This window comes from Mauremys reevesii, linkage group 4 (assembly GCF_016161935.1).
Source record: "Mauremys reevesii isolate NIE-2019 linkage group 4, ASM1616193v1, whole genome shotgun sequence".
In the NCBI taxonomy this organism is placed as follows: Eukaryota; Metazoa; Chordata; order Testudines; family Geoemydidae; genus Mauremys; species Mauremys reevesii.
In genome coordinates, this window is record NC_052626.1 from 62,417,024 (window position 1) to 62,430,135 (window position 13,112).

General features: G+C 44.0%; 1 protein-coding gene across 1 annotated transcript in view; it reads right to left on the reverse strand.

Annotated features, from left to right (window-relative positions):
* Window positions 1–211: 211 nt before the first annotated feature.
* The window catches only part of LOC120404423 (cytosolic phospholipase A2 zeta-like), a 36,522-nt gene continuing 23,621 nt past the window's right edge, over window positions 212–13,112 (reverse strand). Inside the window, exons 14-21 of the mRNA XM_039536924.1 lie at window positions 12,509–12,731; window positions 11,737–11,851; window positions 7,009–7,146; window positions 5,264–5,371; window positions 3,934–4,128; window positions 3,419–3,585; window positions 1,960–2,146; window positions 212–737 (exon numbers count right to left, since the gene is read on the reverse strand). Of these exons, the coding sequence (XP_039392858.1) occupies window positions 517–737; window positions 1,960–2,146; window positions 3,419–3,585; window positions 3,934–4,128; window positions 5,264–5,371; window positions 7,009–7,146; window positions 11,737–11,851; window positions 12,509–12,731 (1,354 nt within the window). The 3' untranslated portion in view covers window positions 212–516. The remainder of the gene's footprint in view (window positions 738–1,959; window positions 2,147–3,418; window positions 3,586–3,933; window positions 4,129–5,263; window positions 5,372–7,008; window positions 7,147–11,736; window positions 11,852–12,508; window positions 12,732–13,112) is intronic.

The window sequence follows — 13,112 nt, forward strand, 5'->3', positions numbered from 1 at the left end:
CCTGCACCCCCTCCCAAATGTCTCTGAGCCCCCAACTCAGCCACCTCCCTGTCACTATGTAGCCCTGCATCCCCAACCCCTTTCCCCATGTAGCACTGCACCTGCCTCCCCCCGTGACCCTGCACTCCCATTCACCCCGTGCCCCACTCTGTCCTCCCCCACTAGCCATTATGAGCCCCTGTCTGAGCCCCAGCAGCCCCACATTGTCTGTCTCCCCATAGCCCTGTCTCCTGACCTGGCCCAACAGGTGCTGTGAAGAAGGCTCTGCAGGTGCTCTCTCTTCCCTAGCTGGCCAGGAGCTGCTGCTCTGTTCTATCGCCACAGTGCTCTCTGATGGGGAAAAGGCACAACTGCAGAAACTTTCCGGAAAAAGCTTTTTTCTGCATAAAAAATTAAAAATATGCATGGCTTATTAATTATGCATGCACAGTGGCACAGAATTCCCTCAGGAGTACTACTTGAACCATATTCCTTTGGTGCATTGCAGTCCATCCATGTCCTATGCCAAGAAGGTTCTCATTGCCCATTGCCCTTCTTCAGCTTCCTCCTGCTCAGAGCCAAATTTAGGGCCTTTAGGAGTATGTCCTTGTTGTTCAGAACATTGTAGCAGTTCACTTCCACCAGCCTGTCAAAGTCATAGGGCTCAAAGGTGAAGTTTAGCGTGCGGTAAGGAGAGTCTTTTCCCTCAATGACAAAATGACCAAAGGATTTCTCATCTTCTGACTCACGTTCTATTCCTGCAACCAGAGAAAAATAAACTGTGAAAGTCTTACTAGAACCCTTTCATTGAATCACCAATGAAGGTCACAGATCAACTAAGCAGGTGTTAACTTTTGCTCACTCTCCTAGTCGGGAATTGCATGAGAAGAGATTTCAGCACCTCAGAGTAGGGTCACAATACTTTAGCTTTCAAACTTTGAGTCAAAGTACCATCTCCACTTCATACGGCCACCACCCTCCAAAAACACAGATTAAAGAGAAAAAAATTGTTTTGTTGCACTAAATCACAGTATTGCACACTATAGGATTAAGCTATAATTTTGAGGTGAGAAATACTAACCTGACTTCAAGGTAACAAAGTTAATTCTTCCTGGAATTAACTTCGCCCACATTAGGATAACAGGTGTGTTTTTAAAACATGTTTTCAACACCCTAATGTAGACAGGGCCACTTGGGCTTTAACACGTGTTACCATAATATAGAAAAAGGCCCCCACGCCTTCTGTTGTAACTAAACTTGATTTTAAAATGAGTAATGGGGTTCTATGAAAGGTGTTTCAGGTTCTCAGGTGGAAAAATGGCTGGGAATTCCTAAATTATAATCCTTGAGGCAATGCTAACTAATTGTATTTCAGACCTCTTTATAATGCAAATACAGTGACCATCACACCATCAGGATAAACCCCAGAAATATTAGTTCACATCTACATCTAGCCATTATATGTGGCAGAACTACTTGGTAAAGAAGGGGTTGGTTCATAAAGGAGCAAATAATTGTCTATTTAGATTCCCCCACACTTTACATAGCTTTTGGGACAGCCCTGTTCCTCCCTTCACCAAAATGAAACATTTCTGTTGCTCTTTCTGTAAAAAAGTAATAGAGCTCAATAGGTTGCAGGGAACTAGGTAAGGGAAAGTTGTGATAATTTATGGTTAGAGAGACAAGGTGGGAGAGGTAGTATCTCTTATTGATGATATTTTCTATCTTTTATTCTTCAGGGCAGGTCCGAGACCCAAGGAAGAGCTTTGTGTAAGCTCAAAAGCTTGTCTCTCTCACCCACAAAAATGGGTCCAATAAAAGATATTACCTCACCCACCTTGTCTCTCTGATATCCTAGGACCAATACAGCTATAACTGCATACATTTTATGGTTAGGAAAGTTCAGCCAGTCTCACATTCTAGCTGGCTAATCATACCTGAATACCTTAATCTTAAGGATCTTGATGCACATTCCCTTACCCGGTGCTTTGTATTTCCGGAATGTATCATTCACCAGTGGGAAGTGAAGCACTATGGGAGCTTTTGGGTTTTCATCATCCACAAACATGTAACATTCTTGTGGCTTCTTCTCATCTTCCTCACTCAAGATGATTTGTGGAAAGGGGATTTCCTGTTCTTCACAGTATTTCTGAGTCAACTGTAAAACCTGTGGTCACAGAACAAAAGTCAAACGTTAGGTCCTGTTTTACCCAGAGAAAACAGAAAAATAGAAAATATTTTCCTTCTAACGATTATATTTATGGCACTACTATAAACTATTCAATTTTCATAATTAATTTAGGTTATGTAGCAAATATTTTATAAAGTAGAGGCAGCATGTTCTAAATCACAAGTTTGGGAACTTTTCCATTGGCTTCCTCTCTGACCTAGAGCAAGTCATTTAACCTCTCTGCCTCAGTTTCCTCATCTGTAAAATGGGGATAAGTTACCTGACAGGGGTATTATGAAAAATCATTACATATTTTTAAAGTGCTGCAAATGTGTAGACGACATCTTAAGTATTATTACATTTAGCAAGTTTTTAAAAAACACTTTCATAATATAACAGAAAAGTTAGTCTATCACTATCATTTTACATAGCCAAACCTATAGTTAGACTTGGAAGGATTGGACTCAGATTTCTCACTTCACTAAAAACAAATAAAATGCTTTCATAATTAAAATTCAAAAATTACAGCGAAGAAAAGTTAACAGTATATCCTATGATGGACTCGTAGACGAGTAATACACTGTGTTGCTGTCACCTTTTTCTGGCAATAAAATAAGATGTTGACTAATATTAGGATTTTATTACTGAATCTGATGGAGCTCAGTTTCTGTAGACATATTTTGAACAGCAACTAGACTTGATGGTCCTAAGGAAAATATTAAAATCAATAAAAATAAAAATACTTGGAAATAAATTATGTCCCTTAAAATATACTACAAATTAAAATTGAATCATTTCAAGATTATATATATTGAATTTGACTAGCTGCATGTAATATTTTGTGAACATACATTTGTATACAGCACAAATAGCCTACTGTTAGCACAAAAAAAATCACTGCCACCTTCATCTTCCCACGTAACAGTGCATTCTACTAAATGGAATAAGAATGCACAATGGTGTGCCACAAGTCTTATACTGTTAATGGAGATTCACCTTTAGGTAAAGTCTTAGGGGCCTATGCTTTTTAAGTAGAAAGACTGGCATTTTACCACCATTGTCACTGTGAAGTTCCATGTATGAAGTTCATGTTGTGACATGAAGTTCTCAGTGAATTGCCTGGTCTGACAACTGAAGTCTTGAGTGGCCTTAGAGTTATTACAATGTGTCCTACTTCAGGAGACTTTCTATTCAAACATCTTGGACTGATCCATGTTATCATGAAAAATGTATGTTTCCATGCTTCTTTCCCTGTCTAATGCTGCTCACCTCAAATGGAGCATCCCAAGAGTAGTTAAATGACAGGATGACATCTACATCTCTTTCTGGCTGGAGCATCACGGGAAAGGGAGAGTTGATCGAAAAACCACCATCCACCAAGTACAGGCTGTCTTCCATGGGAGTCAGCTGGTTGGGGAAAGCATCAAGGTGTGTACCTAGCAGACCCCCCCGCCCCCCAAAAAAATCACCTTAGTTACCAAAAAGATGGGGGAAACATTGGAAATGAGGAAATGAAACAATTACTGAGACCTTAGGGAGAAACTTCTAATACATGTTCTGTACTCCCACACCAAAATCAGACCTGCACTCTGGATATTCCAGAAGCAAAGTAGAAAACAGGTCTGTAGAACCAGCTGGGTGATATTATTTCATAGCCAACAAGTTCTCCGATTGTATCAAATTCTCTGCTGCTGGTGTAAATTGGCAGCACTCCAATTTATGCATGCTTTTAAAATATTAACAGAGTATTCAAAACACAGTCTGATTTATTTCAAAATGGCTACCTTTCCAGGCTACAAAATTCCTGTTGTTGACATAATTCCTGTGAAGGTACAAGCCTTGCATGAAGTTGAAGATTTCCCCAGAGGTGACACGGGACTTGAAGAAATCCTGGAAAATTTGTAATAAGGGTCCCCCTGGTATAACCAGACGAGTCTTTAACCGAGTGGCTTCCCGAACATGGAATCTTTGGCAATCATCTATAACACAAGCCATGACAAAGATCAGAATTTATTTAAAAGCATGCTCATTGAAGCCTAGCATTTCAAGATACTAATCTTTTCACAAATGAAATTTCAAACTATTGTCATATGACTGTTTTTCCCCCTACATATATGGGCACTGTAAAAACGTATTAGTCTGAGATCCAAATTAACTGAGTCTATACTGAAGTTTCGTCATTTAGGATGTCTTTCAAATCTCACTCATGAGTCATGTAGCCATTCCAAACTGATGCCAATGAAAACTTGGCATATGATCATGGATATGCTCTCATATGGAGACAACAGTCATTAGAAATACTGAACACTCACAACAATATTTCTTATGGCTACAAATGGGAAGTAGTGTAGTGAAACCTAACACTGTGGTATGACAAATGCCTGCCTATTGAAGGTACTTATAGACCTCTCCCCATCACCATAATACCTATGCACCTCACAGTCTTTAATGTATTTATCCTCACAGCACTGCTTTGAGGTAAGGAAGTGCTATTATCCCCCCTGCACAGATGTAGAACTGAGGCCCAGAGTGACTTGCCCAAGGTTACAGAGAAAGTCTATGGCCAAAAAGGGAATTGAACTCAGGTCTCTCAAGTCCCCAGCTAACACTCTAACCACTGGATCTTCCTTCTTCTCTTTGTAGTTTGGATACAGGATTGGGACTCAATTCCCAGATCTACCATCAGCTTCCTATATGACCTTGGACAAGCCACTTAACCTCTCTGCACTTCTGTGCCACAGTTCCCTATCTGTAAAACAGGAGTAACAACACTTTCCTACTGCCCAGGGATGTCACAAAATATTGTAGTCAATGGAACCAGGTAAGGAGGTGGGGCACGAGAGAGAAGTTAATGGTGACCATTATTATTTAATCTACTGTGTAAATATAGGCCATATTGTTGAGAGAAACTACATGACAGAGGAGAGTGGAATGCAGCTTTAGAGAAACTGTGTTAACGATCCAGCCCAGCTGAGGCTTGTCTGTCCTTGGACATTCCACAGGACTTCTTAAATTTTAGAGTTACATTAATGTGATCATTCTGAAAATAAACCTCTAGAAAACTCAGTTTTTAAACAAAAATTGAATATTTTACAGGGTACTGAATGGCCTTACCTATGACTCTGATTACATCTTTCAAAGAATCTAGAAAGCTCAGTCCTGAACCAACCATCTTCAGAAAGACATCATCCAGACTTGCAGCAAAGGCACTGCCCCACATTCCTATAGGCAGAGGAACGAGTAGTGGAGACAGAAATAAAGAAGGATTTAGCACCTTCGTAGGCTTCTTAAACCCAGTACAGTCAATAGAGGCTCTACCATCGGGTCACTGCCTGTTACCGAGTAGGCTGCCCCATAAGAGGAGTTGAGCCCTACGCCTAATTATCCCTTTCCAAAGTGATGGGTTGGGCGTCGGGCAGTGGTTGGGTCAGGTGAGCAGGCATCAGGTAATAGTAGCTCAGGGATAGTACCATCTTGTACGAGGGATTCTACTCTATCAGAGAAAGGGAGACTAGGGAAGACCTAAAGGAGACATCTCTACAGAAAGGCCCAGTCTGGGGTACTCCCAAAAGAGAGATCTGGGATATGTCATGTTAATTTTGATGGCATATATGGGCCCAAGGAGTCAAAGGTGTTAACATGACCCTGAAACTGTCCAACAATAAAGAGTTTTAAACAAGGTTCAGAATTTGGTAGAGAGAGTGCTTGCTTAGCACCATGGAAAACACACCATTAAACAGTCTTTCAACCTTTTATTAAAGATATAGAAAAGAAGGAAAAACAGGTAAAGCATTTGAAATGTAAAGTATTAAGGTTTTTATTTTAACCATAACTCTTATCCCCTTTTCCTTTAGCTATAGAGAGATTTTATAAGGAAAACCCTTTGTTTGACAGTGTTTTTGATGATATTAAAGATAGTAATAACTGTCCCTTTTGTGGAAAAGAGATGTTAATTGAGTTAGGCTGGAACTGTTATTGAAGTTCAATCCTGTTTGCTAAAGACAAAACAAGACAAACACACACAAAAGGGGAGAGAAAAGAATAGTAGAGATGCAAAATGCAAATTCTGTCTCTGATGTTGCATCCATTTGCAACTGCATTGCTGGAAAAATACAGCCACAGCACATGACCTTATCAGCCATTCCAAGACCTGGCAAACTTGTACCAGCATCTGGCTGCTTAGGGAACAACTGCAGCTTTTGTCAAAGGCTCACAACAGTGTTGCAAAACATAGTCTTAGCCAGCTAAGCCGGACTCAGACAGTAGGAAAAAAGAAATGGGTAGGAAAGAAAAGAAATAAGGCAGGGAAGGAAAAGGACACAAGAGGTGGTGAGGAGATAGTCTCATATCCCAGTGAGTGTTTGGGATTCAGCCAGAGCCAGTAGAGGTGGCAATGTCATTGGGGTCCCTCTCTTGGCCCGGTCTGGTAGAATCTCTCTGGATCAGGACAACAAAGGCCCAATGGTGTCACTGTGGACCTCTGGGTCCCTGGAGTCAATGGAGGCGGCAGGCCAGGATAGTGAAGCTCACTCCTCCTTCCTCTTCTTTCAGTTAGCAAATGTTGTGCAATTAGAAAGTTTGCAACCCTTATCAGGAGCAATACCCCAACAAGAGTATTAGGAACCCATGGGGGCATAATGGACTGCTAAGCCTGAGAAAAAGGCTGAGAGATTCTACTTTTGAGTTAAACTGTTATTTTATATTAATAAGTCAGATGCCAAGAAGGAGTGAGTACTTCAAGAGCACCAGTTATGGTGGTTTGTTTAACTGAGCAAGGGGGAAACTGAGGCATGAGCCAGTTCTGACACTAAATGAAGCTTTCCTATTTCCCTTTCAAAACCAGCCACATTAGAGCATACCCTGCAGATAGCAGATCCTGGGCTCTGGACGTTTCCGGATCAGCCGCCCCATGAAGAACTCACTGTCAAAGTCTTCTGTTCGGACAAAGGCTCCATACTTCCGGAATCCAACCTCATAGGGAGTGAACTCACACCACTCTGACAGTAAGACAGCAGATCAACCGTTATCTCAGGAACACTCTGAAGTGCATAGTCTCATTATCCTATTCTTATAGGAGTGGTTAAAGAAGAGTCTCTCTTCTTCCAGCATCACCTATCAGCAATTTCTTCCCCATAAAACCCCATATATAGTAGAATTAGTGTGGCTGTCTTGGGGGAACAGACAGCTGGATCTTCCAGAAAGGCTCTGTAGGAACTCCCTGTGCAGCAAGGTTTGGGGACTAATCAAACCACTGGTATGCAGATCCACTAGCCATTGTCCCTTGCAGAGTAGGGGCACAAGAGCAGCAGGAACAACTGACGTCTCAGGGCTGCAGCAGCCACCAAAGAGTACCTCCACTTCTGCTCTATGGCCTGGGTTCGTGAATTCCTTAGCCTAGTCCCCATGAATAGTCCCTGCACCAAGCTCAGCTATTCAGCATTAGCACATGTTTGGGTACGGAGGGGAAGAGAAAAAGGATTTAACATCTAGAACTGGGGAGGGGTAACCCTCTCAGATGAGAGCTCCTTAGCTATACCACAATTTAGGATTTTTCACTATATCTTACAATTATGGCAATGAGAGCAACTTGACTGTCTAGATGTTTGTCACAGAATGGGCTCCCTCACCCTGGATTTCTCTTTGCAAGCAGCCCTCTCACACATTTACCTAAGTTCACCACAGTGGACTTTATTTACAAAATCTTATGCAGCTTCATGTCCCATCACCATAAGGGACAGCTTCAAAGCACCCCTGTGGCACAGGAAAGGGAGGTGAAGGGGGAAGAAGTCTCACCTGTCTGAGATCCTGAGCTTCTTTGCCCGTCCTTCCAGCCTTCCCCTACTTTCTCCCATTTAACAGTTCCGAGCTGACATGATTAATCCCCTTGTTAACTGGTTAACCACCCAGTCCTAATCAATTATCTCCCAATTTGGTCCATGAGGAAACCTTACAACGTGGTGAGCCAGCCCTAGCCTACTCCCACTCTCAGGCCTGGTCTACACTACGCGTTTAAACCGGTCTTAGGAGTGTTAAACCGATTTAACGCCACACCTGTCCACACTAAGAGGCCCTTTATATCGATATAAAGGGCTCTTTAAACCGGTTTCTGTACTCCTCCCCAATGAGAGGAGTAGCGCTAATATCGGTATTACCATATCGGATTAGGGTTAGTGTGGCTGCAAATCGACGGTATTGGCCTCCGGGCGGTATCCCACAGTGCACCACTGACCGCTCTGGACAGCAATCAGAACTCGGATGCAGTGGCCAGGTAGACAGGAAAAGCCCCGCGAACTTTTGAATATCATTTCCTGTTTGCCCAGCGTGTAGCTCCGATCAGCACGGGTGGCGATGCAGTCCGAAATCAAAATCCAAAAAGAGCTCCAGCATGGACCGTACGGATGTGATCGCTGTATGGGCAGGCAAATCTGTTCTATCAGAGCTCCGTTACAGAAGACGAAATTCCAAAGCATTTTTTTAAAAATCTCCAGACAGAGGCCACAGCAAGGACTCAGCACGCTGCTGCGTGACAAGCGTAACGGAAAGCCAAAGAATCAAATGGATGCTCATGGAGGGAGGGAGGGGGGACTGAGGACTCAAGCTATCCCACAGTTCCTGCAGTCTCTGAAAAGCATTTGCATTCTTGGCTGAGCTCCCAATGCCTATAGTGTCAAACACATTGTCCACGGTGGTTCAGGGCATAGCTCGTCAATTTACCCCCCTCACCCACCCCCAGAAGTAAAAGGGAAAAAAATCCTCTCTCGACTCTTTTAAATGTCACCCTATGTTTACTGAATGCTGCTGATAGAAGTGATGCTGCAGCAGTCAACGGCAGCATCCTCGCCCCCCCTCATGGGTGGCTGATGGTACAATATGGCTGATATCCATCATCATCATCAGCCTTGTGGCAGATGGTGCAGTACAAAAGGACTGGTATCCGGCCTCATCATCAGCCCGTGAGTGCTCCTGGCTGGCCTCCGGTGAGGTCAGCTGGGGGCGCCTGGGTAAAAAACTCCTGATCATTCCCAGTAGATGGTACAGAACGGCTGGTAACCATCTTCATTATAGCAACAGGGGGCTGAGCTCCATCAGCCCCCGCCCTTCATGTGTAAAGAAAAGAGTCTGTTCTGCCTGGACTATCATAGCAGCGGGATGCTGGGCTCCTCTCCCCCACACTGCTTAATGTCCTGTCTGGACTATCATAGCAGCTGGAGGCTGCCTTCCCCTCATTTTATCTCACTAACAAGTCACTGTTTCTTATTCCTGCATTCTTTATTACTTCATCACACAAATGGGGGTCACTGCAATGGTAGCCCAGGAAGGCTGGGGGAGGAGGGAATCAACAGGTGGGGTTGTTGCAGGGGCACCCCTTGTGAATGGCATACAGCTCATCATTTCCGCGGGATCTGACACGGAGCGGCTGTGCTCTCTGGTTCTCTGATACAATGGTTCTCTAGTACACTTGCCCCATATTCTACGCAGGACTGATTCTATTTTTAGATACCATAAAGGAGGGATTGACTTGGGGAGTCATTCCCATTTTTGTCTTTTGCGCCCCCGGCCGATCTCAGCCAGGGGCACCTATGACAGCAGCAGATGGTACAGCACAAAAGGACTGGTAACCGTCATCTTATTGCCAAATTAAAAATGGCATGGTAGATGGTACAGAATGGCTGATAACCATCTCTGCTATCATGCAAAAGCAAATGAATGCTGCTGTGTAGCGCTGCTGAATCGCCTCTGTCAGCGGCATCTAGTACACATACAGTGACAGTGACAAGAGGCAAAACCGGCTCCATGGTTGCCATGCTATGGCGTCTGCCAGAGCAATCCAGGGAAAAAGGGTGCGAAATGATTGTCTGCCATTGCTTTCCCGGAGGAAGGAATGACTGACGACATTTACCCAGAATCACCCGCGACAATGATTTTTGCCCCATCAGGCACTGGGCTCTCAACCCAGAATTCCAACGGGTGGGGGAGACTGCGGGAACTATGGGATAGCTACGGAATAGCTACCCAGAGTGCAACGCTCCAGAAATCGATGCTAGCCTCGGACCGTGGACGCACACCACCGATTTAATGTGCTTAGTGTGGTCGTGTGCACTTGATTTTATACAATCTGTTTTACTAAACCGGTTTATGTAAAATCGGAATAATCCCGTAGTGTAGACGTACCCTCACATTGTTCAACGATGAAAACATTAGTTGAAGTTCACCAGCAATTCCACATTTTTTAGATTGATTTTTCTGAGCAGCAATTTTTAAATATTTCTTTTTGGTGTCATTAAGTTGTGAAATAGCATGCAGCTATTTAAAAACAATAGCACAGAGCATTATTAAGCCATGCCAGAATTTAACAGTGGTATCTGAACGCAGCCTCCTGGGTCCTAGTGCCAGTTGTGCTCCCCTTCTGTGTGCTGGGAGCCTTCCTGTCTTCTGTGCAACAGTGAGTGCTCGCAGTGGGGCTTGGTAAGCAGGGGTGGAGGGAGTGAGGGGGTTGGAGGAAGAGGCAGTGGGGAAGGAAGGGGGTGGAATAGGGCAGGGGAGGGGAATGTGGGACTGAAGGGAGGGGGATGGAGATGAACAGGGGATGGGGAATCATGGGGGGAAGCGAGAGCCCGGCACGCGGCATCCCCTCGGAAGCAGCTGGGGCTCCCCCGTTAAGAAGGCCCATCAAAACACTCACCCTGACAAACCCTACCCCCTACACCTGGACCCTTCTGACAAGCCCCCCACACTCAGACCCCACCCCACTGAGCCCCACCTGGCTACACCTGGACGCCCAGCCCATCAAGCCCCAGTTCCCCAGCACCTGAATCCCCCCACTGAGCCCCCACACCCAGACCCCTGCCAAGCCACATCTCCCCACACCCAGAGCTCCCCTCCCCCCCACTGAGCCCAACCACCATCATCTGGATCCCCTGCAGAGTCCCACTGCCCCTGCCCCAACAAGCCCCTGTACATCCAGATCTCCCACTGAGCTGCCCAAACCCAAATTGCCCCAACACAGAAACCCCACACCTGGATCCCCCCCCCACACTAAGCCCCTCTAAACTTGGATCCTGCTGGGCTGAGCCTGCCTACCCACACCTGGTGGGTCTGGCACAGAGGGGCAGGGCCCCAGGGTGTTTCTGGGGCAGGCTGGCTCTTGCACTGTGTCAAGGTCAGGTGCAGCCTCACTGCTGAGTCCCTGTACTGGGAGATCTGGGAGCTTCAGGGTGATCTCCCACCTCAATGCAGCCAGTGGCCTGTGCTCCCCATTGCCATGCTGGAATCACATTTATTTGACAAATAAGATTTGCAGAATTTTTAAATATTGTGCGTATAATTTTTTATTTTTTGGTGCAGAATTCCCTCAGTGATATAGCTATGGAGAACACAGGTGAAGGTGAACTTTGCCAAGCAGTGTCCAGTTTGATATATTAGCTATTGGGCTCCCAAATACTGGCTAATCAGCACCTCACGTCTCATGCTCATTATCCAAGCTTCAGGGAATGGGGAAAGGTGGAGATGCAAAGGGGATTAAGTCTCAGTGGGGAGGAGTTACTTACAGATTTTAAAATAGAAAAATAAACCTGTCTCATTTATACCTGCAAAGTCGTCATCGCTAATATTGGGCCTCACATTGATTGCTGCATAGATGGGATAGGGGTTCTGTGCCCTCTTCACTGCTTCCTGTTGGTCAGACAGCTTTGACAAGTCTTCCTGGTTATAACAGGGAAAGAAAAAAAGCTTAATATTTTTTGTGCTCTGCTAGAGCCATATAGCCCCATGCTCCTGTATTCTGGAGCTCTCTCACTTTCCAACCTCAGCTATAACCATATCACAGGCTCTGAAGCTCCTTTCTCCCCAGTGTAGGGCTCATTATAATTTACTAGAATCTTTACATGGCCTAGATATTTTTAATTTTACAGGCATTCTTCACTAGTTAATTGCTGTTTTAATCAGATTCCAATTTGTGATTTCACCTAACTGTATCACTTTACATTCGGTTTTTGAAAAAACATATTGCTAAACATATGTCACTATATTTTCTGAGCCTTCACATTCCAAATGACTGTCAAATGAATGGCTTGTGAAGTAATTTCAAATAAATACCTAGCTCTTACATAGCTTTTTCATCTATAGATCTCAAAGTGCTTTATACATTAGGTAAATATCATTATCCCCATTTTATAGATAGGAAAACTGAGGCAAAAAACTCCCATGTTTCTCCCAAGACTCCTCTAATCCCCAGAACAATTCTATACAATTTACGCATACACAAGGAGAAATCATTTTCCAGAGCACAAATAGGTGAATATGTTGAGGTCCTAATTTGAAGGCAAACAGTAATACACTTCAGAGTCTAGAATTCTTTACCTTCTGATATAGAAAATACTCTATAATAAGGCCCCACAAGTCTGTGAAAGAGACTTTCCGTCCACCATTCTCCATTGAGTTCAGCTCCTGGAAGTAATATTTCAATCGTTCTGATGAAAATGCCCCTGCTTTGCTACTAGATACATTATCCCTGGCATTGCTGATTGCACCTTGGAGGTCCTTACAGGACCAGTCTGCGTCTTGATACAGTGCAGACAAACACCTGAAAAACATTTACATCAAGATCAGTGAATGATATTAAACATCAAATTCCAGCTAAGTATTGTTACTATTGCAGTATTGAACTGAGAACTGTAGAACTCTGACAACCTAGAAGACTAAATGCTAAAGCTAACAGGCATTATGAGATGGAGTTTTAAGTTCTAAAATATGCTGGGGAACCTGAGACCAACCTCACTGTTATCACTCTGTCAGCTCATCTACCACTCAGGGTTGTTCTGGAGAGCAGATTTAGCTAATGTTTGTATACTAATTAGCATTAGCTACTCATCCTCACAACAGCCCTGAGAGCTAGGTATTGTATGGGGTTCCAAACAGAGCCAGGGTAACTGGCTTCCTCCTCTGCACAGCAGAGAATCTGGCT